General features: G+C 52.3%; 1 protein-coding gene and 1 long non-coding RNA gene across 3 annotated transcripts in view; one reads left to right on the forward strand and one right to left on the reverse strand.

Annotated features, from left to right (window-relative positions):
* Sh3gl1 (SH3 domain containing GRB2 like 1, endophilin A2) overlaps nucleotides 1–21,780 on the forward strand; it is a 31,669-nt gene continuing 9,889 nt past the window's right edge. For both annotated transcript variants that reach the window (XM_027952506.2, XM_027952507.2), the window contains exon 1: nucleotides 1–201. In XM_027952506.2, the coding sequence (XP_027808307.1) occupies nucleotides 157–201 (45 nt within the window). In that variant the 5' untranslated portion in view covers nucleotides 1–156. The remainder of the gene's footprint in view (nucleotides 202–21,780) is intronic.
* LOC117794921 (uncharacterized) lies at nucleotides 9,126–21,371 on the reverse strand. Its single transcript, XR_004618799.2, has 3 exons — nucleotides 21,309–21,371; nucleotides 16,136–16,456; nucleotides 9,126–10,741 (listed from the first exon to the last, which is right to left on the reverse strand). It is a non-coding gene; the product is annotated as an uncharacterized lncRNA (long non-coding RNA).

The raw sequence follows: 21,780 nt of genomic DNA on the forward strand, positions 1-21,780 counted from the left end.
CCGGAGCGGGCGCGGAGCTGGCCAGCGGGCGGCGGGGGCGGCGCCGACGGGGCCCGCGGAGGCACGCGAGGGGTCGGCGGCGCCCGGGATCCTGTGATCTGTGCGGGGCCTGCGGTTCGCTCGGTCCGGGCGGGAGGCCCGACGGCGGGAGGCAGCATGTCGGTGGCGGGGCTGAAGAAACAGTTCTATAAGGCGAGCCAGGTGAGCGGGGCCCGGCCCGAGGCGGGGGCTTGGGCGGCCGAGCGGCGGGCCCGGCCCGGCTTCGGCTCGGGCGGGGTCGCCGGCGACTGCGGGGCGGCGTTGGCACGTGTTCCGCGCTGGGAGGGCATCGCCGGGGACCGATGGGGCCACCCCGGAGCTCCGTCTCTGGGAAGGGCCGGCAGAGCCCCGCCGGGGCGAGATGCTCCCAGAGGCTGGCCGGGACGTGGACCCCGCGCCCTCCTGCCCCCCTCTAAGGCGCGACGCGGGCAGAGAAGGCGAAGAAACAAAGTCGCGAGGCTGTGGACCCAGGACTCCTGCCAGAGAGCCCAGGGGCAGGGGGAATTTGCATCTGGAGAGTTGCTTCCAAAATCCTCTTGATGGACACGGCCCAAGTTGAAAGGGTAGAATGAAAGGCGACCCCGTCCTTCAGGCAGCCAACCTCTCTCCCCAGAAACGGGGAAATTCTCATGTTTCTTCCCAAAAATACGTGTCCACCTTCCCTGTAAAAGCAAAGCACACAGAGTGATAGATAGCCTAGACTCTGCCCGACCCTGTGTTTTGTTAAATGTGTCTTGGAGAGAAAATTTCTCTACCCTGGCGTTGTTGACATTTGGGGACAGATTGTTTCCCGGGGTGGGGCTGTCCTGGGTACTGCAGGGTGTGGTGGAGCATCCCTGGCCTCCACCAGTCCCGTGCCAGGAGCACCCTCAGTCTTGACAACCAAAAATGTCTTCAGACCTTACCCAGTGTCTTCAAGGAGCAGAAGCCCTCCCCGCAACTTCTGCACTAAAACATATTCCTAGAGTTTCTTGGAATTCCTCCTGCCCCCCAGAGGGAGATCTCTCTATGGTGCCCAGTCTGGCCTCAAATTCTTGGGCTCAAGTGATCCTCCTATATTAGACTCCCAAGTAGCTGGAACAACTCAGGAGCCACAGCACCCAGTTTGGATCTTTCTAGTGGGCACATGGTATTCCATTGCACTAAGTTGACCACAGTTTCTTTAATCAATTGTCTATTAATAGATGTCTATATGATTTCCAGTAACTTACTACTACAAAAAGTACCACAGTGAGTAACCTGTGAATATCTCTACTCACAGGTGGGTTTGGTTTTACAGGATAAATTCCCAGAAACAGAATGCTCAATCAAACACCAAACGTATTTTACATGTGATAGAAACAGATTTTTTTAAAAGTTTAAGACCTACTGCTTGTAAATCTGGCGAAAGCTGTGGATCCAAGAAAACTAGGCAAGTGTAAAATTCAGTGTACAGTTTCAGATCCAAGAAACTCTAGATGCCTTGATTCCTATTGATCCATGGATTGTCGGTTAAAGATCTTGGGTGTGGAGTTCATGTGTACAGGTTCCACAGAAGAACCAACAATGACCTTAGGCAAACAGAGCTCTACCTGTAATTTGGAAAGGCCCAATGAAAGGGAAGAGACATGAGTTCCCAGTAACGTGTGGCTGGTATCTTTTGCCTTTGGAAGGAAAATATAAGGACCCTAATGGTTGTCTAAGGATGAAGATATTTGGGGTCTATCTCTAGATAGCAGATGATAGCCAAACCCTAGAGGAAGCGAGATTGATTCCAGAGGAGTTTTAAGATTGTTGCAGAGAGTACTGCCCCTTTAACCTAGCAGGGTGGAATTAAGTGGGTTGGGCCTCATCTGGCAGGCATTTAGCCCCCACATGCCCAATGGAAGCACCTTAGAATGTGGCTCGCTGGCCTGGATCCTCCTGTGTGGACAATGTCTCCAGAGATCTTGGAAGAATTCCTTTGTTCCCTCATGTAGGGAAGTCTTGAAGGCCCTGCCCTCCTCCAGCTATCAGGCCCTACTGGTGGCCCATGCAGTTCCACACAGACACTGCCAGAGGAACCTGCCTGGCCACTCAGGCCAACCACTAGAACCTTTTCTTTCCTGGGGACGCATTCAGATCTGTGACAGTGCCTTTAAACCTGGAAAGCACAGTTCAGTGTGAGCTGGTGTTTAGGATTAGTTTACTGTTTCAACATTCCAGAGCTCTGTCCCAAAGGATTATTGTGGTGACCCAGCCTCCTCACAGAGCTGTCTTAGCCTCCCAATCGATTATCAGGTTGTGTTCTCAGGAATCACCCTGGCTGTGTTCCATCTTCTGCAATATTTTCCACAGTCTCTGGCATCTCACTTGTTTATCTGTCTGTATACATCTATCTGCTTCTTTTCTTCTCAGTAAATCTCTTTGACCCTACCCTGTGCCTTCAGAATCCAGTCACCTGTCAAGAAGAGATTCCTTGCCTTCCGTAGTGATAGCTGACACAATAGAGTTCTCACTGTGTCACCAGGCTGCATGCTCTTAACCAGGAGTCTTGACTGGTGTCACTCTTCTGGCCTAAGATGAATGTATTCCCCTGTTATAACCCCAAATCAGCAGTGTCTGGGAGCATGTTTGGCCATCACACTTGATGGAGTGCTACAGGGATGCTTCTGAGTATCTTCCATATGGCACATCCTTGTTCCCTAAGAATTAGGTAATTTACAGATATTAAAGCTTGTGTTTAGACCCCCTAAGACCCCCACCCCAGGTCTTTAGGAACACCCTAAGTGTCCTTTGGTATCTGGTATTTTTCAGATAGTATAAGTATGGGTCATGGCTTCTTATGCAGGAATGACTCTCTTTTCCTCTCCTCAATCTGGAAATGTTTGAGATTATTTTGAATTGTCATAATCTGGGGAGAAGGTACCAATGACATCGAGTGGGTAGAGGCCAGGGATGTTGCCAAACAACATGGGATGTTTGGCAGCCCTCTTCCCCTTCCAAGAATCATCCAGCCCCAAAAGGTCAGCAGTGCTGAGCTTGAGAACTCCTGAGTGGAAACATTCTGGATCTCAGAGACTTGTAATAGTGTCTAACTTGAGAAACAGAAGCTAGGAGGAGGGGGAACCTGAGCCCAGAAAGAGAAACTGGGTTTCCTGCTGTGAGGCTGTGATGCTACTGAAGTCTGTGACTTCTCCTTGGTGGTGTGGTAACCACCGTAGCAGATCTTGTTCCAGTCGTCACCCAGCAGAGTCAGGTTCAGAAGCAGTTTTGTCTCAAGCGGGGGAATTTTGTAACGAGGTTTTATTTACAAGGCAGGGGAAGTCAGGATCAATAGAAGAGCAAGCAGTACAAAGTCACCTCCCTAGTGCCCAGGAAACGCACTTCCTCAGCACATCTAGAATTGGGGTCTCTAGTATTTCCAGGGAAGTCAGGAAGTTTATGTACATATTTAAAACCCTACTAGCAAGATGGAAACTCAGAAACTCACTTCTTCGAGCAGTATGTATTTGGGTGAGGTTACTTTCAGACCTAAACTGCTTGCTGGTTTCCTGATCGTTTTTTGTGGCCAGGCTGTATGGAGATTTGCGAGTGCAACTAGGGATGGCCCTGGCAGCTGCCTGGAATGCTGGCCTGTTGTCCCCTGCCCCCTTTTTGCCTGAAAGGAGGTAGACAGTTTGAAAGGAAAGATTGATCTGTCTGAGCTAAAAGTCTGTGTGTGTGTGTGTGTGTGTGTTTTGCTGGGCATCAAATCTCAGGGCCTCACCCATGCTAGGCAGTGCTCTACCATACTGAGTTTACCCCAGTCTGTCTTCCATGGCTTTGAGGTATTTTGGACGCTTCCTAGACCCAGGGTCCATGCCTGGGGGAAAACTCATATTTCCTTTGAGAGACTCGAGGGTTAAAGGGTGCCCTAGAGGCTGGGGGCCCTGGACCCTAACCTATGAGAAAGGCAGTAGGCAGGGTAAGGAGAATTTGGTGTCTTAGAATGTCCCAAAATTCTGCTTGCTCTGACTTATTTTTCTTTTTGGTACTGGCAGTTGAACCAGGGCCTTGTGCATGCGGGGCACACGCGCTCTTATACTGAGCCCCACCCCCAGCATAGACCAGTTTTTCAGACCTCACTTTGTGGATGTGAGCTGTGGCTTTCCTAGCAAAGTGCTTGACTTATTAGTAAGAAACATGGAATGTGAAGCTCGTATCCCTTTGCTTCTATGTGAATCAAAGTGTGCAGCCCGTGCCCCGGGAGAGAGGCAATTCAGAGTTCCGTATGCATCATCTAGAAAGAGGGTCAGGGCCAGGCACCCAAGGCTGTGCTGAGCACCCCATCCTCTGGAGCACCCTGTCCCACGGAAGGCACAAGCAGCAGATGAGGGAGTGGGTTTTGCCTTTGTGGTGTCCATGCCTGATGGGAACTAGTTAAGTCCACTCTGGCAAGAAGCCACAATGACCTGGCATTTGCTGTGGTATGAGGTCCCCAGGGGCATACATGGATGGTAGGTCCCGCTTTCCCTACGTGGCTTTCTGTCTCTTGCTTGCACAATGATATAAACAGTCACTGTTTGAGGCCTGAGCTGCTGGACTGTGGAGATAGGGAAGACGTTTGAGACCATTTTTCCCTGAAGAAAACCTGGGGCTCCTTAAACTCCACCACTTCCTGGCCCTGTCTGTAAAAGCAGCTCCTCCCGCTTGTCTCCCAGGCCCACTGTGATTCAGCCAGGAGGCTCTGTGACCCAGCATGCTTCCTGTCCACTCCCAAACTGAATGGTCACCCTGTTCTGACTTATTTTCTTTTTTACTTTGGGGTGCTGGGGATAGAATCCAGGACCTCAAGCTTGCTAAGCATGCACTCTTCCACTGAGTCACACCCGCAGCCCCTGTTCTGATTTCTGCCACGTGTAACTGCTGTACATTAGGCCACATATTAGCCGAGAGCCAAAAGTTCACTTCTGACTCAGAATCCTGTGTTCTCTAAGGACTGGTTGGAGCTCTGCAAGAGCTAATCGCCCTGCTTATCTGGGTGTGTTAACACCAAGCCCCACCATGCTTAATTATAGTCCTTGTGCCACTTAATCACAGCCTGCTAGGTGAGGGGTTCACAGTATCTCCCTCTTCCCTTGTTGAAATTGGGCGTATCACATCTTTCAGACCCTAGACTTACCAAAGACTCAGAAAGGTCCTCAAAAACGTTTGCCCACGCTCACCTATCCATCAGCCTCTTGTTGGGGTAGCCACCATGGGAGTACTAGTGCACTTGGGGATGAGCTCCCCAGTTTCTCTTTCAATTGGCCATATGCTCATCATGCACACTGATTCCATCATCCTGTTCCTCAAAAAATCTTTCATGTGGGCCCATCCAGCTCAGACCTGCTATTGACCTCTGTGTCTGCGTCCAGTGGCCTTTGGCCCAGGGACCTAGGTTGCTGTTGTGTCCTGGCTCCTACTTAAGTCCTTGTCCTCCTTTTCCCTTGTCTCCAATGTTCTGAAACTGATCTGATCTGAGGAAAGTTAGTTTTTAATTTGGAACGTGCAGCCAGCTTCCCTGATAGGCTTTCAGAGGCAAGGCACATTTTGGCACTGTAGCAGGTGGGTGGAAGGAGGAACGGAAAATTGCCTCCTACCCTTCTGTTTGCTGCAGGCTGGAGGTCTCTAAGGCCTAGGAGGGTTCCTTCAGTAGGGCTCCAGGCTTCTTGAGACTTTTTAGCCCCAGGAGCGTGGGGGTCAGGAGCTCAGCAGGCCCACTGAGGGCCTTACACCCTCTCTTATCAACCCCTCATGGCTTTTTTAACAAACCTGGGAAGTGTCCTGGCGGGCTCTTTTGGTCCCTTTTCAGAGCTGTCCTTGGAAAGCTGGGGGAGAGTGTGTAGGCTGCTTAGCAGCTGGTGCCTGCCTCTACCCCCACTCCCCACCCCCTCCGTGCAGCCAGGCCTGGCAGGCACTTTTCCTGAGCACTCATCTGGGGTTCGTTTCTGCTCATTTCCCGTTAGGCAGTCATAGGGCCCCACACGCATGTTCCTAGAGGATGACTGCGTCTTCCTTTTCCACTTGGCTCCTAGAAAAACTTGCTGACTGGGCCCTGAGCATGGGGTCATGTGGAGACTTCCCCACCAGGGCCGGAAAATAGATGCTGTTTCCTTCCCGGACCTGACTCAGCACTGGCCCACTGACCGCTTTGGACAGGACTGTGGCTGGTTAGTTTCCCGACCTGGCTACAAACCCCAGCACCCTACGTGGGTGTCTGCAGGGGCTCACAGTCCTAGCAGATACCATGATTTCTGGGAGCACTAGATACCCAGTGAAGCCTCCAGGGTGGGAGGCTGTCCTTCCCCATCCGCCTCTGCCCTTGCCCGGGCATCCTTCTGGTCTCAGGAGTAGTGAGATCCTGGCTCAGAATTGCAGATAGATTTGGGGATTGAGTATTCCAGTGTCCTTGTCACTGGCTTATAAGCTCTTTGTAGACAGAACTAAGTATTTCTGCTCACCACTATAGCCTTTTTCAGCTTAGTCCCTGGCCTGTCCCAGGAACTCGGTGAATATTGGTTAAAAGGGTAAATGGCCTTGCAAAGCAGCCCCTAAAGAAGAGAAGAATGTCCCCAGGGGGCCTGGGGTACAGTCAAGCTAGCTGTTTTCTGGCATTTTGGACCTTCTAAAGCCCTTACCTGGGTCCCAGTTTTCAATCCCACCCTCTTCCTCTCTGGGTGACACATACAGTCAAACTGGTCTGCTCTGCTGTACTCTGAGCCCTATATGCCCATGTTCTCTGCCTCCTGTCTGGTGGCACTGTCTGTCCTCTTCTTGTCTGCCTGTAAAGCCCTGTGCCTCTCCTTCACCCTCACATCTGGTGGGGCTGCCTGCTGGAGGGGCATCTTCCCCTGTGAGCAGCTGGCCTCTTGGCTTCCCACCCACATCACAGTCCTGTCCTGCACCAGCTGTGCTCTTCTCCCATCAGACAGCAGCTCCTGAGGGCCAAGCCAAGCTGGGCACCTTGTGCCAGGCCTGGGGCCTACTGGGTAAAGTCTTTCCCACAGGCTCATCAGAATTACACATAACCAGGTCAAGTTGGTGTGCTCCTTCTCAGGCAGGAGTGGGGCCTCCCACAGTGTCCCTAATGGCATCCCAACACCAGTTCTACTCTCTTGACCTGGTTTCTGCTCAGTCCTGGTAGAGTTCCAAGGACTTGGGTGGTTGAGAAGACCTTTGAGAACTTGGTCAGGAACAAGTCCAACTAGTCTAAAAAAAATTAAAAGCTCAGAGATTGTTCTCTTTGGCTTAGGTTGTACTCCAGGCACAGTGACCAAGAATGACCTGCACTCAGCTGAGGCCAGAAAGGCCTGGCTGGTGTCTTAAGTGGTCTGGTAACATGGATCCCACCAAGCAGGCCCTGTGGAGCAGAGATAGGATGTCCACTTTCCTCCTTGAAGGAGCCAGGCCCAGAGTTCCTAGGACTGCCCAGCCTCGAGGCCTCCTTGGAGAGGGTATTTTCCTCACTTCCGATTTTCCCTAAGATAAATCATGCCCTAGCCTCCAAAAACCTGCTCCCCAGGTCCAGGCCCTTTCTTAGACTTAACTGTCTTTAACCTCACTGTGCCTGACACCCACCTCCCAGATTCCACACCGAGGCCTGTTTTCTTTTTTTGATACCTGGGATTGAGCCTGGGTACAGTTCAGTGACCACTTATGGGTGCTTTAAGCTCTTAAGCCACATCTCCAACCCTTTTTATTTTTTGTTTTGAGACCGGGTCTTGCAAACTTACTTAGGGCCTCACTAAGTTGCTGAGGCTAACCTCAAACTTGGAATCCTCTTGACTCGGCCTCCCCAGTTGCTGAAATTACAGGAGTGTGCCACCTCACCCAGCCCAACATTTTGTTTTATTGTTTGTTTGTTTTTAGTACTGAGGATTGAACTCATGAGCACTTAACCACTGAGCCACACCCCCAGCTTTTTTTTTTGGTATGTTATTTAGAGACAGGGTCACACTGAGTTGCTCTAAAGCCTTGCTAAGTTGCTGAGGCTACCTTGGAACTTGTGATCCTGCTGCTTCAGCCTTTTGAGCTGCTAGGATTACAGGTGTTCATCACCACGCCTGGCCCTGTTTTGACTTCCCTTTCTGAGCCCCTCCAGCTTGTTCCCCTGGGTTCTTTGGATTTTGCTTTCTGTCTTGGCCTACTATCTCCTTGGTATCCACTAACCTCTCTGTACCTGACTTCCAAATCTCTCCCAGTCCCAGTGTTCCCAGTGACACTCCCACCCACCTGTGACCCTGACTTGCTGGTTCCCCTCCCTCAGCCTGAGCACCAGTGTAGACCACCACACCATGGCCTGCAGCAAAAAGAAGTGACCACCAGAGCTCTTCACCTGCTGCCTGTGCTGTAACTTGAGCACAATGGTTAATTTGGCTTTTTTACTTTATAATAAGTTCACTTTTTAAATGGGTTTAAAAAGAGATCTTGGTCTTATTCTGTGTTTTCAGTAGTAGTAACTGGAACAACAAATGCAGCAGCAACAAAACAGTGCAGCTGGTCCTCTTAGATGCCCTGCTCTTGGCTCTTCTTGGTTAGATTCTGCAGTAGTGACCAACCGACCTCACCCCACCCCACCCCCAAGTGCCTCCTGGCCAGAGGAGCAGCACAGGAAGAACCGCAGCAGAAATAGTGTCCCGGCCATACAGTTCATGGATCTGCCTCTCACACACACGCTGTGAGACACAGGGCTGCGCTTCTTCTTTACTCTCTCATGCCTACTGCTCTGCCCTGCTCAGTCTCAAATGAAGACTCAAGAGATCCAGTGGACCTGGGTAAGGCTCAGAGGACAGCTTATGGCTGCAGGTAAACCTGGCTGTGGCCAAGTCCTTGGTGCCTGGGGGAGGGCTTGTCAGTCAGTGATGTTATCACATTGATTTCTTATCCTAAATGCCACCATGGCCAATGATTTCAGTAGCTTTTGCCAGTGAACCCCAGTCAAACCTGTTTTCTTTAAGTAGGATGATAACCAGTGGCTTTTCTGGGTCTTGACCCTAGCAGTGAGCAGAGACTTGTTCACAGAATGCTTCTGGGAAAGAACCCTTAGGGAGCTCTCTGTCCTTTATTTTAGTTGTAGATGGAGACAATCATTTATTTGTTTGTTTGTTCGTTTATTTATTTTTGTATGTGGTGCTTAGGATACAGCCCAGTGCAAGCGCTCTGCCACTGAGCCACAACCTTAGCCCTCTTGTCCCTTTTCCTCCCCCCATCATGGGAATTATAACACATGGGCTCCCAAGAGTCCCTCCTCAACCCTGCCATGAGCTGACTGTGGCAGGAAGGTAGTAGGTGTCCTTCAGTTTGAGCCCTCAGAGTCCTGACTGTTTGAGATGGACAGGCAGTGCTGGCTTTTAAAGGCCAGGCTTTGTGGCTGGAAATGGCAGTCTAGGAAGCTGGGGTGGAATTTCTCTATGCCCTGGTCTGCCTTGGCCGAGTTTGTCCATCATCTCTCATCAAGGCCTCCCGTGTGCATGTTCTCTGAGAGTGAGACACATTGCTATTTGTTTAGAAAGGCTAAACTAAAAAAAAAAGCGCCAACCAGTAAGTTAGGCATGATGACAGATGCCTGTGATCCCAGCTTCCAGGAGGCTGAAGCAGGAGGATTGTAAGTTGAAGGCCAGGCCTCTTAGGGAGACCCTGTCTCAACATAAAATAAAAAGGCCTGGGGATGTAACTCAGTGGTAGAGTGTTTACATGGCATGTGTGAGGACCTGGATTCTATTCCCAGCACTGAAGAAAAAAAAAAGCAAAAACTACTGGGTTAGTCTTTTGCTTCTTGCTTCTTAGTCACATCTGCATGTTACCCTTGAATCTGAGTTGCTGTGGATCCTCTGACAGCTGGGTAGCCTGTGTGACACTTCGGGGTCATGTGGTCATGGATTCTCTTCCCTTGGCTTCTTTGTTTTAATCTCACAGTTGCAGGCTCTCTGGGAAGCCTCCATCCCCTCTGGCTCTCTCCCCACGCATGCAAGGGCACCCAAGTGTTCTGTCTGTCCCTATATTGCCCAGTGCAGGGGTAGAAGGCCACAGCAGGCCCCTCTGCCTTCTCTGCACTGGAGTGTTGGGGGTTCCTGGGTGGGAAGCCCACAAGGAGTGCTGCAGAGAAGCAGGACTAGGAAAAAGGTGCCTTGGCCAGCCTGCCATGGTGTTGTTTCTGGAGCCCTAGGCCCAGAAGCATCATTAAAGTTTACAAAGGCCTAGGGATATAGCATGCTGAGGTCCTGGGTTCAGCTCCCCAGCACTGCAGCGGGGAAAAAAGTTATAAGGTGTTTCAGACATCAAAGAAATCTAAGGAATGGCCAGAAAAATAATCAGGTGCACATCATTCTGCTTAAAATAAAACAAGCAGTGCTGGGGCAGTGTTAGCCCCTGCCTTCTGCCTTCACCATGCTTGGGATCATTGCAGAGAAATAGGTGGTGTGGTGCTTCCTCCGGGTGGTACCCTGCAGTTGGCTTGGGGCTTGGCTGGGCATTTTCTGTAAGCTGTTTGCACCAGCCCACATTGCTCCAGTTCCTTTCCATGGCTCTTTAACTCCCCTCCAAGAGTCACGCCCAAGCCTTAGTCCGTTCTGCCAGTGGACATTTGGGATGTCTTGAGTTTTGGCTCTTCCATGCCATAGGGTGGTGAGCAGTCTTATGGCTGTCCGGGCACCAGTCGGAGAGTTTTCCCTAGAGCTGTACCTTGTTTAATACAACCATACAGGTTTTCAGTGGTCCTAGCCTGGAAACAAACAAAAAAAGCTTTTCAGTTTATGGACGGAAAGTCTTGGACCCAGAACTGGTGGGTATCACATGTTCGAGCAGTTGTGAAGTGTGATATTTCAGCCATCCCATTGTGCTGTGTGTCCCTGAGGGGTGTAGCCAGCTGGGGATTGCTCCCCAGGCACAGGATCAGCTCTCTGGTCCAGAGAGAGATGGACCTGGGGTACACCAAAGGTGCCCACGCTGCTTTCAGCTAAGACCTCCATTAGTGCAGGTGCCAAAACCCATATGTCCAGTTTTGCTTTGCACAGGGAAACTGAGTTGCAGAAAGAACGTGCACCTGTACCCTCCCAGGCCCCTCCCCCTCCATCACTAGGGCCTTGGCAGGATCATATAGGTGTCCATCCTAATTGTTATTCTTTCAGAATTATTAAACATACTTTCTTGCTGAAATGTATCCTAGCCCCCAAATCAACACTCAAGCTCTTTCACAGTCATTCATGGATGTGCACAGAGTAGTGAAAAATTTATCTTCCATATATCTCCCAGCTAGGGCCACAGGCTGCAGCGCTGTTGTGCTGTCCCAGCTGACATGCTGTGAACAAGGATTCTCTCATGGTCTGCTTAGTGCCATGTTTTTCACATTCTGGGGACTTTGGCTGGTGTTTAATGTGATCCCTGAGGGCTAGGGACTGTGATGAGCCCAGGAAGCGCTAATGTTAAAAAAGCCTCAGGTATGAGCACTAGGATTTACTGTTGACTGTGGGATCAGCGTGAATGAATCAGAGTCGTCTTTAACAAACACATACAGAACAACATCATGTGTTGATCAACTGACGAAAACAGAGTGACCAGAGGCCAGCAGGTACCTACCCACAGCATGTTTCCTCTGGGAGCAATGGTCAGTGTTAATCAGCTTTCTCTCTATATAACATTCCCAAGGGAGCCAACTTTTTAAAGAAAAAAGTTTACTTTGGCTCAGAGTTGGAAGGTTCCAATTTATTTCTGGGTTGGCTTGTTGCTTTAGGCCTGTGGCAAGGCAGGGAACATGTGGTGGAACAAAACAGCTCACCTCCTGGCCAAGGAGCCAGGGGCCCACCAGGCCCTACCTCTTTTTTTTTTTTTTTTTGATACTGGGGAATTGAACTCAGGGGCACTCAACCACTGAACCATACCCCCAGCCCTATTTTGTATTTTATTTAGAGACAGGGTCTCATGGAGTTGCTTAGCACCTCGCGGTTGCTGAGGCTGACTTTGAACTCGCGATCCTCCTGTCTCAGCCTCCTGAGCTACTAGGATTACAGGTGTGAGCCAACTGGCTTGGCCCAGGCCCTACCTCTTAAAGGTACCATTATCTTCCAGTAGCCCCAAGCTGGGGGCCAAGCCTTTAACATGTGGGTGTTTAGGGGACACTTAAAGTTCAGCTGTAGCCAAGTGTGTATGGGTCTCCATTCCCACCTAACCTCCAATTTAATGACTGAGTTAGTATGAATTAAGTGGAATTGTGGAAACTGGCCACGTGTTCAGATGTGTGCAGAAAATGATCTTTCTTGTCCAGCCCTGAGGATACCCCACACCCAGAAACCCCTCTATCAATCCTATCCATCATGCTTAGGGTCATCCTGAGCTTGGTGGCACACTTCTTCTGACAGAAGAATGCTGGAGGCTCATGCCAGACACTCTTCTTAATGACCCTCCATGTCTTCAAGGTGGACCTTTCAGAATCCTGTCTGGGCTGTTTCTGAGCCAGCCCTTACTAGCACAGATCTCCATGTCCCCTTCTTTCTCCCTTTCCTCACATTTTCTTCCTTCCTCCTTCAAAGCCAGTGCCAGGCCCTCGCCTTTGTGGCGCATCTGTGGCCCTCTCCCTGCACAGAACACCAGGTGTCTCGTGCCTGAAGGCCTCCCTCTAACCTGGGGCATCATTAGTGTGTGCCTGTGTTATCTCTGTTCTTTTCTCACCTGGCTGGACGTGTAAAAATAATGAGATACTTGTTGAATGAACAAGTACAACCTTAAAAAGATAGATCCAGTCAGCTGACTCTAGCCCTGGAGAGTCACCCTCCCGCTTGACCCCCTGGGTCAGCCCAGGCCAGAAGAGCATCCCAGATGCATATGATGGTGGCTATAATTGAAACAGGGCTGATGATGATGCACCTATGAGTGTCGCGACACACGACTAAACCAGTCAGGGTCACTCCCAGTGAACTGGGCTGGCACAAAATAATCACACAGAGACAAAGAAATACCTTTTTCTTTGGGTTCTATGACAACTCCTTTGACCCAGCTCCCACAAAGGAGGTAAGGCAGGCGAGAAAGAGAAAGAGCACACCTTGAACTCTGTTTTATTTGGGGAGAAGCCATTCAGATGAGGCAAGGGGCCAGGTTGCAGGGGGGGTGAGTCTAGCTTCTTGATGTCTTACAGGTCAGCAGGTTGACTGACCTTGGAAGGCCACGCTCATCTCATGTGTTGTGTGATGATCAAAGACAGAGCAAGCAAAAGGAACACACATACGGGCACAGCCAGAGAGAGCTGCATCGTCAGTCCAGTCCAGTATACTCAGAATGCTCACACTCACAGCCCATGGCTGGCTCGACACATCTCCACATTCTCATTGCTCAAAGCTAGGGGGCATTCAGCTCCTATGTGGTAGCACCCGACATAATGGGGAGCAACCATGCTCTTCGTGTGGGAGGGGAACCGGAATGGTTCACACATGCCACAGGCTCTGAAGTGGGCAAGATTGGGGTGTAGGAAGAGGATAGAAGGAGGGATCCGAGTCTCCAGTACAAGCGACCCCACCCTGGGCACTTCCTTGGGCCATCAGGAGGGGGAAGGCCGAGGTTGCTTTCCCCATCATCCAAGGGCCAGGCAGCATCTGTCTGTGGGTCGGTCCTTCCAGAGAGCAACAGCGGTGCTGGAGGAACCCTGGCCACTTGGGAGAGATTAGAAGACTCTATAGCTCTCAGCTCAGGGAGTGGCTGCGCCAGACCCTGGCACAGAGCAACGCCACAGAAGCAAAATGAGGCCTCGGGAGAAGACCAGAGGACAGGGCTGCTTTTCTTTTGCAAAAAAATTAAAATCTCAATCACAGGGCATTGCTAAGTACTTTGAGTTTGCACTGCAGCAGCTGTCTGTCCCCTTTGGGTCCCCTAGAGTCTCCTGTGCAGATTGTGGGCCTTGTGTCCTGGGAGAAATTGTGCACCAGCCCCACGTCTGAGGGTGGGGTGTCCTTAGAAGGATCTCTTTGCCAGGCCGGAAGCAGATAGAGGGATGCACGGGGCGTTAGGGTTCACTGTTGTGCAGGCAGAGTGATGGGGCAGCAGGAAGAGGCCCTGGGGCCATGGGACTGCTGGGCATCAGACACAGGGGAGCTTCTCCACAGACCTTCACATTGAGCCATTTGTCTCTTGGCACTGTTCCTTTTCTCCCTGCTTCTTCCTCCACAAGAGAGCACAGTGGTCTATTTGCATGTTCACAGAGGCCATTTGCATGTTCATCTGGCATGGGGAGCTGTGTGGTGCTGGGTTACACCCCAGCACCTGCCTCAAGAGCCCATGGCACAAGCGTGGGTTCAGTCTGCGCTCCATACTTTGACTCTGTCCCAGTGGTTTGTGTGTGCGCAATCCAGAGGTGGGTGTTACTCCAAGAAGGATGTTCTTTTTGTCCTTCTAAAAGAAGGGTGTCCATATAGCCTCTCAATCCAGGAAAACTGGGTGCCAGTGCCATATGAGGGGCTGAAGGAAAAACCCTCTCCAAGCTTCTGTGGGCTGCACCTCCCCGGTGTGTGGTAGAGTGGGTAGTATGGGATCTGCAGAGCAGCTTGTGGTTCCTGAAGTACCTGCACACCTATGTCCTACAGCAGGCCATCTGTAATCCCCCTGCTCTACAGCTGAGGAACCTGAGGCTAGGGGACTTTGCAGTTTGGGGGGCACTTTATCCTCCCCCCAATACACACAGTGCTGGGGCTGGAACCCAGAGCCTCTTGCATGCTAGGCAAGTGCCCTGCTACTGCACTAAACCCCAAGCCCTGAGTTTGCATTCTTTCTTACAGTGACAGCCTTGATGGACAGAGCAGAGCAGACCCAGTCTTGAGACTGCCAGTCTCAGCTCCCCTCCCCTTCCCTATCACCTGCCCTGCCTTGTGACCTAGTGGGCATGACTCTGTTTTGACTTGTTATTGACACACTGAGAGCAGGTACATTCATTTGTTATTTATTTATTATCTCTATAAATATTATTACTATCCCAGCAAATATTCAGTAACCAAGCACATGGATCCAGGGCTTCATATACGTCTACTAACCCTGTTGATGTCCAGCCCTGCTGTCAGGAAGCACATATTTGGGGACAGAATATGTTGGGGTGGGCAGAGGATGCCAACTGTTCCCTGGTAGTGGTACACAAATGTAATCACGGAAGAGGTTCAGTCTCACAGGCAGGTAAAGGGCCTAAGTACTGCTGTTCTCCATTGTGTGGCCTGAGGGGGATCCTGGGAAAAGCCACACACTCCCTAGACCTCACAGGTGTGGGTGCTCTGGCCTCCCCATGGGCACAAGGGGCAGTGTCAGCAAGTGCTGTGTGTGCCTCAAGGAGGAGAGGCCACCAGCCCCACTGCTATAGTGTAAATGGCAAAGAGGCAACAGCCCTGGCCAGTGCCCACCTGTAGCAGCCCAGTGCCCGCAGCTTCCTCCTGGCTTCCTCCTCTGTGTGTCCTGGGGTGGTTAGTGCTAAGATTCAGTCAGCTCCAGGTTTTCAGGACCAGCTCTGACATGTGAAGGGCAGGTGCCTTTTGTGTTTAGTGGGTGAGAACCAGGAACTAGAGCCAGTACAGATGCCTGGGCTCCGGGACGGGCTGCCCTCAGGGTGATCGAAGCCAGCATCTAACACAGCCCAGCTGACAACACAGTCAGCAGACACCCAGGTGTGGGGCCCTCTGACTGCCTCTCCGCTTGCTCATCCACCCTGCCCTGTGCTGTCCTTGGTGTTATGACCTACTCGGGCACATTTGGTAGTCAGGGCTCAGAATTCTGGTTTCCCTGATCCTGGCCACATGTGACCTGGCAAAGGCACATTTGTCAGCCCTGCTTCTCACCAGCTGCTGCTGAGTAGGTTTGGGGACTGTTTCTGTTTGGCTTTCAAAGGAATTTGCCTTTCTAGTATCCTGGAAAGGATAGCCAGACTCCATACCCATGGTTTTCTCAGGAGATGGCTGTCCATAACAAACACCCCATGCCAGGGCCCTCAGAATAGTCCAGTCCCCCAGCATACAGGCCAGATCTGGCCTGGCTTGCTTTGCTCTTTGTGATTTTCCCAAACCTTCAGCTCTCTAGTGAGGGAGCCAGCTGTGGGAGTGGGGCTGACAGCCTCCAGCCAGGGCCAGCCCTCCTCCAGCCCCCAGAAGCAACATACCAGAACTTGCTGAAGGAACAGCATCATCTGGCTGGCTTCCCAGAGCTCAGCCCCCTCCAGGGGTGGGGTGTGGCAGCAGGAACCCCAGAAGTCTCAGGCTCTGTTTTTCATTCCAGGGTAGATATGGCTCTGACTCAGGGTACGGCAACGGGGGAGGCCATAGGCGAGCAGATGGAGGCACGGTGATAGGTGATGTGAGACAGGACAGGGCGACAGGATGAGGGGCTGGCTCAGGGTTCGCACAGCAGGTCCATGGAGGGGCAGCACAGACAGGAGCAACCAAGGAAAAGGTCCTGTGGTGGGCATGAGGTTGGCACCTTCCTGGAACAGAAAGCAGGTGGGGCAGAGACTTGCAAGGAGAGATGGCCTTTAAAAGTGGAAGGGGTTGGGCTGGGGCTGGGGCTCAGCAGCAGCGCACTTTCCTGTCATGTGTGAGGCACTGGGTTCGATTCTCAGCACTGTGTATGAATAAATAAAAAATAAAGGCCTATCAACAACTACAAAGAACAAAAAGTTGAAGGGGCCTTAGGGACTGGGGGATGGCACCTGTGTTTCAGGAGGGGGTAGGAACAGGGGCTCTAGGCTCTAAGTCAGTCACCCTGGCATATCAGTCCCCAGGGACCTGTGACCCTCCTTGGGCCCTGCATCTCTAAGCTGTGCTCTCAGTGTGATACAGAGGCTGTCCAGTGCTGTCGCAAGCCAAGCAGTCCCCGCCTGACCTGCTTGACAGGATTGTGCATCCCGTCCCATGATCAGGCTTTTCCTGAAGGGCTCTTGCGTCAGCCTTGCCTTTGATGAGAGATTTGTTCTTCCTAGAGCGCCTTATCATTTCCATGCACGTGTGAAAAGCTGATCATGCCTCAGCCAGCAACGCCCCACAGGCTCCTGAAGCAGAGCTGTGCTGCCCTGCCCAGCAGGGACTCTGGAGACTTATTGCCTCATTTGTTTGTGGCTTGGGTTTTTCTTTTTATAAGTTTTTGTCTGAAATTTATTTTATCAGCATGTGACATGCAGCCAACTTGACCCCAAGATGAAAAACTAAATGTAGAGGCTGATTTCTGTTTGGAAGCTGCTGCTCTGGTGGTAGGAGCAGGGTCTGTGGCCTAATTTGGAGCCAGTCTCTGTCTCCAGCAGGTTTGTGCCCACATTAGGTCAGCTAATGCTGTCCCAGCACCCTGATGGCCCCTGGTCAAAAGAGCACTGGGGAAGGGGGGCCAAAATCAGGGTGTAGGCGCAGCCTCTGTATAGAGGAAGGTGTGGGAGCCCAGGGCTCCCTCAGCTTCATCAAATGCTTGGAGTGCTGACTGGCCATGGACAGAGTGGCCTCCTCCTCTTCCCATCTGTTGAGTGAAGACACCTGCCCTGAGGTTATACCTAAGCCAGGTGAGTGAGGAGGGCCCAGATGATGAAGGAGCCAGCTGGGCAGTAGATGGAGAGAGCAGCGAAGTGTCCATGCCACATTTGAGGCCAGGCAGTCCTGCCCTGCCCACAGACACTGGCAGAGCACTGGCCTGCTGAAGCAGAAGAAAGGATGTGCCCTCCCAGACGTGGCAAAGCAACCAGGGACTGGTAGGCCGTGAGTGGAAGAGGGGACAGTGTTAAGTGCCCTGCTGCTTGTGGGGAAAACCTGGCAACTCTGATGGCCATCCCAGGGCTGCCTGTTAGAGCTGGACCTGGAGAGCATTCTCATCTTGTAGATGAGGAAGCAAGGGTTGCTGCAGGAGTCCCCAGAGGAGCTGAGGACAAGGACCATGATCTGCCCATCTCAGGCCACTGCCCCACACACTGGCTTCTGGCTAGGCTGGCTGTGAGGGGAATGCCCATTCCCTCCCCTCCACCACCCACAGGAGCTGGGCCAGCAGGGTGTGAGCCTTCTTACCCCTTTCTAAGGACCGCTGAGTCACCTCTGAGGGAGGGGTGGAAGACTGAAGCCATCCGCCTATCTTGTCCTCACTGGGACTGGAGGAGCAAGAAACAACACTGCAACTCCTGTGGCTGCCTTGTCGCACAGTGCAGTGTGCCAAGCAGTGCACAGTTCCAGGGGTAGCAAAGAGCGCTGGCAACTGCTGTGTGGGGCACTGGGTCAACCAGGTGTCCATCACCCACTGGACTGCAAGATGATGTACTGGTCATGGCAGGAAACAAGGCCCACGGAGACAGAGGGGGTGCTGAGTTAGAACATGTGCTTGGAATGGCTTCCTTAACAGGAAGTGACACCAGAGCCCAGGCCTCCAAAGCCAAGTAGCAGTTTGTCCAGAGCAGAACAAATGGGCAAGGGAGGCAAATCCCAAAGAGGCCCTGAGCTGCCAAACAGCGAAGGCTGTGTGTGGACAGAGGGCATGGGTAAGGCCTGCGGGTGGCAGGCTGGGGAGCAGGCCACACTGGAGTCCTAGGGGAAGATGCCAGGGTGGGGGCCTTCCAAGGGACTCAGACCGAGGACCTCATCAGGAACAGATGATGTGGACAGAAACCTCCATCAGGACTGGTGAATTCACTGTCAACACAGATGAGTTCTTTCCAGCCCTGTGCAGAAGGGGTGGCCATGCCTGTAGCTGCCCTGTCTGCCACTAGACAGTACTATTTTCTGTTGCAGGGGCAATGACACACAGAGCTGCCTCTTACAGCCTGTCTGTTGTGACAGCCACTGAATGATCTTGTCCATTTGCTGTTGCCATTACTGTCTAAAGCAGCTCCCTTCTGACAGCAGCCCCTCTGCCTCCTGTCTGGGCAGTGCTGGGCCACAGACGCATGGTTCAGGTGCCCCTCTCACTGCAGGTTCCCTCCCTGCCTCCTGCAGCCTATGCAGGCAGAGGGGCAGCAGCTATCACTGGGAATGCTCTCAGCTCTCTGCCGTTCAGGCAGCAAATTGTAGCCAGGCACAGTGGTGCGAGCCTATAATCCCAGTAGCTCAGAAGGATCACAAGTTCAAAGCCAGTCCCAGTTACATAGCAGTGCCCTGTCTCAAAATAAAAAGGGCTGGGGATGTGGCTCAGTGGTTAAGTGCCCCTGGGTTCAATCCCTGGTACCAAAAAACAAAAAACACAAAGTTGCTTATTCTCCATGCCAGCTGGATGCCATCCTTAAGCTCAAAAAGCCACACTGGGAGATGGGGTCAAAGTGACTAGTGCTACAGTGACAAAAGACATCCTCCAGGAGATGAGCCTGACCACGGCCCTAATGCCAGGCTCTCCACAGCCCATTTGTCCCTCTGACAAGCCAAGTCCCAGGTGAGGGACCTGGACTCTTGAGAACCCCCATAAGCTGGCCAGGAGCAGAGCCCTGTTGGGTGGAGTGGTGCTGGGATTGAACCCAGGGTGCTCTACAGCTGAGCCATGTCCTTTTTTATTTTTTATTTTAAGACAGGTTCTTACTGAGTTTCTGAGGCTGGCCTTGCCATTCTCCTGGGTAGCTGGGATCCCAGGCATGCACTACCACTCCGGACTCCTTTCTAACTGATGTCGAACTGTTGTCTTGTCCATCAGCCCAAGTCCAGGGGACAACCCCATGGGCTAAGAGGACACCCTGGGCTTCGGTGCTACTGTGCTTTGACACCAAAGCTTGGTTCCCCAGTAAACCTTGACAAGCAGTACCGGGGGTCAGTGGGTCTCTCTTAGGACTTGAACTAATGGTGGCAGTAGCACATGGAAAGCCATTTTAGAAGCCTTTTCCTGATTCTTCTCCTCTGCTGCCATTCACAAAGGTTGCTTACTAAAAACAGCATGGCTTTGGTGGACAGAGAGGCCATCTGTGTGGGGAGGGCACATCTGGGAAGCCTCGGATGCCTAGTGTGTGACAAAAGTGGAAGTTGTACCTCCTGCAGCTATGGAAGGGGTGGTGGCCACCCAAAGTCTTATTTACACAGCCTGAGGTGGAGCGTGCCATGACACATGGTCCTCCCCTTACCAGCCTACTTCATCCTCCTGCCTCACCCAACTGGGGCCAGAGTAGGAAGCGCCTTTGGCACACAGTGGTGCTCCTGTGACCTCTTTTCTCTCTGCCCTTTTCCCTGCCCACGTGCTGCTTCCATTCAGGAGTGACAATTCCTGAGCTTCTCACGCAGATATCCTGAGGGCTCCAGGGACAGGACCCTCTGCAGGTCACATCCAGGCTGCACTCTATGGCTTTTCCTCTCGTGGAATGATCACTGCCCCATAGCCATACAGGAGAAGCTCACCTCTGGACATCATCCTGGTGACACTGGGGACCACTGAGAGGTCCCTGGCCAGAGCAGACAGACCAGGGCAGTGCCAGCAAGTCATTTCCCTTCCTGGAAGATCCAGTGTGCTGTCAAGTCTCTCTTGCAGGGCTTTGCCAGCATCCCCAAGTCAGGAGCCATGGCGTAAGCACAGAGTGAGCTGCAAGGATGCCAGCCGGGCAGCAGAGCAGCCTACAGGCATGCCACCTTTTGGCCCGGCTCAGGAGGAAGACTAATGGAAAGTGAGAGGGTAGCTCCATGTATGTCTGCCAGTGGCTTCACAGATCCAAGCCAGCATGGAAGGGGTGTAGCTGGGTAGCTGGACAGGGAAAGGGACAGGGACCTACAGACCACAGATCTGCTCTTATGCCCCTCCCTTCCCTTTCCCTACCCTCTCACCCAGTGCAGGGATTTCTCCACACTGCCCAGGACAGTCTCAGCCACTTCTTGGGCCTCCCATGACTCTATGTTCCAGTTGTGTCCCACACACAGCTGTCTGACAGCCCTACTTCCTGAAACCCAGGCCTCCCTCCTCCTGTCTCACACATGGGCGGAGTCAGAACTGGCCACCTACAGGAATGTCAGGTTGGACCAGTGGTCATTCAGCTTCCCTGCCTACAGCTTCAGGGCCATAGAGTTCCTTGGCCTCTCACCCATGTCCCCATCTGTAAAATGGGTGTGTCCCTATGTGGTCATCTAGTGGGTGTTACTAATCAATGACATGGGCAACATGGGACCCAGCAGGTGGTGCTCCTATTCCGTACCCTGCCCACCTCTCCCTGCATCTCACCTGCGTGGCTGGTTTTGCCCATTGGGAACTTGCCTTGTGAGTCCAGCACAGGTGACCTGTTCCTGGGCTCGTCGCAGCCAGGCCCTCCTCCCTCACTTCCTGTAGCTCATTCCACATTCTCTTTGCTGCTGTTCTGCCCTATTTCTTAGCCACCTGATGGCTTCCTCAAGACTAGGACAGAGACTTACCACACTACCGAGCCCCTAGAGCGCACAGCATCTAGTTGACAGCTTGTTGATCAGGGCCTCCGGCTGGCACTGGTCTGTTGCTGTGGGGGACACAAGGCATTGGTCCCTCCCTGACTGATTGCCAACTGGGCCACCCACCAGCCCCACCCTAGTTCCTGGTTTACAGGGTGCTGAGCCAGGCTCCCTCCAACAGAGGAGAACAGGACTGAGACACACCCTTGAGAGTTCCACTGAGAAGGACTCAGAAAGGAGTGTGGGGCTGTTTTTGTGGTGTGGTGTGGACAGTGTCACCACAGGTCTAATGGCTGGGTTGGTAGAAGCTCACAGGCAGAGGGCAGGAGGGGAAGCCAGCTCCAACCCTCACCCTGGCCCAGAGAGGACAGGTGACCCCTGTGGCGTCCTATAGGAGGTTATCTCCCACTTCAGGGTCCTAAGGAAATGAGGCCCAGCAGCAGCCCTCTGCCCTCCCACT

Source organism: Marmota flaviventris, chromosome 1 (genome assembly GCF_047511675.1).
Source record: "Marmota flaviventris isolate mMarFla1 chromosome 1, mMarFla1.hap1, whole genome shotgun sequence".
Classification (NCBI taxonomy): Eukaryota; Metazoa; Chordata; class Mammalia; order Rodentia; family Sciuridae; genus Marmota; species Marmota flaviventris.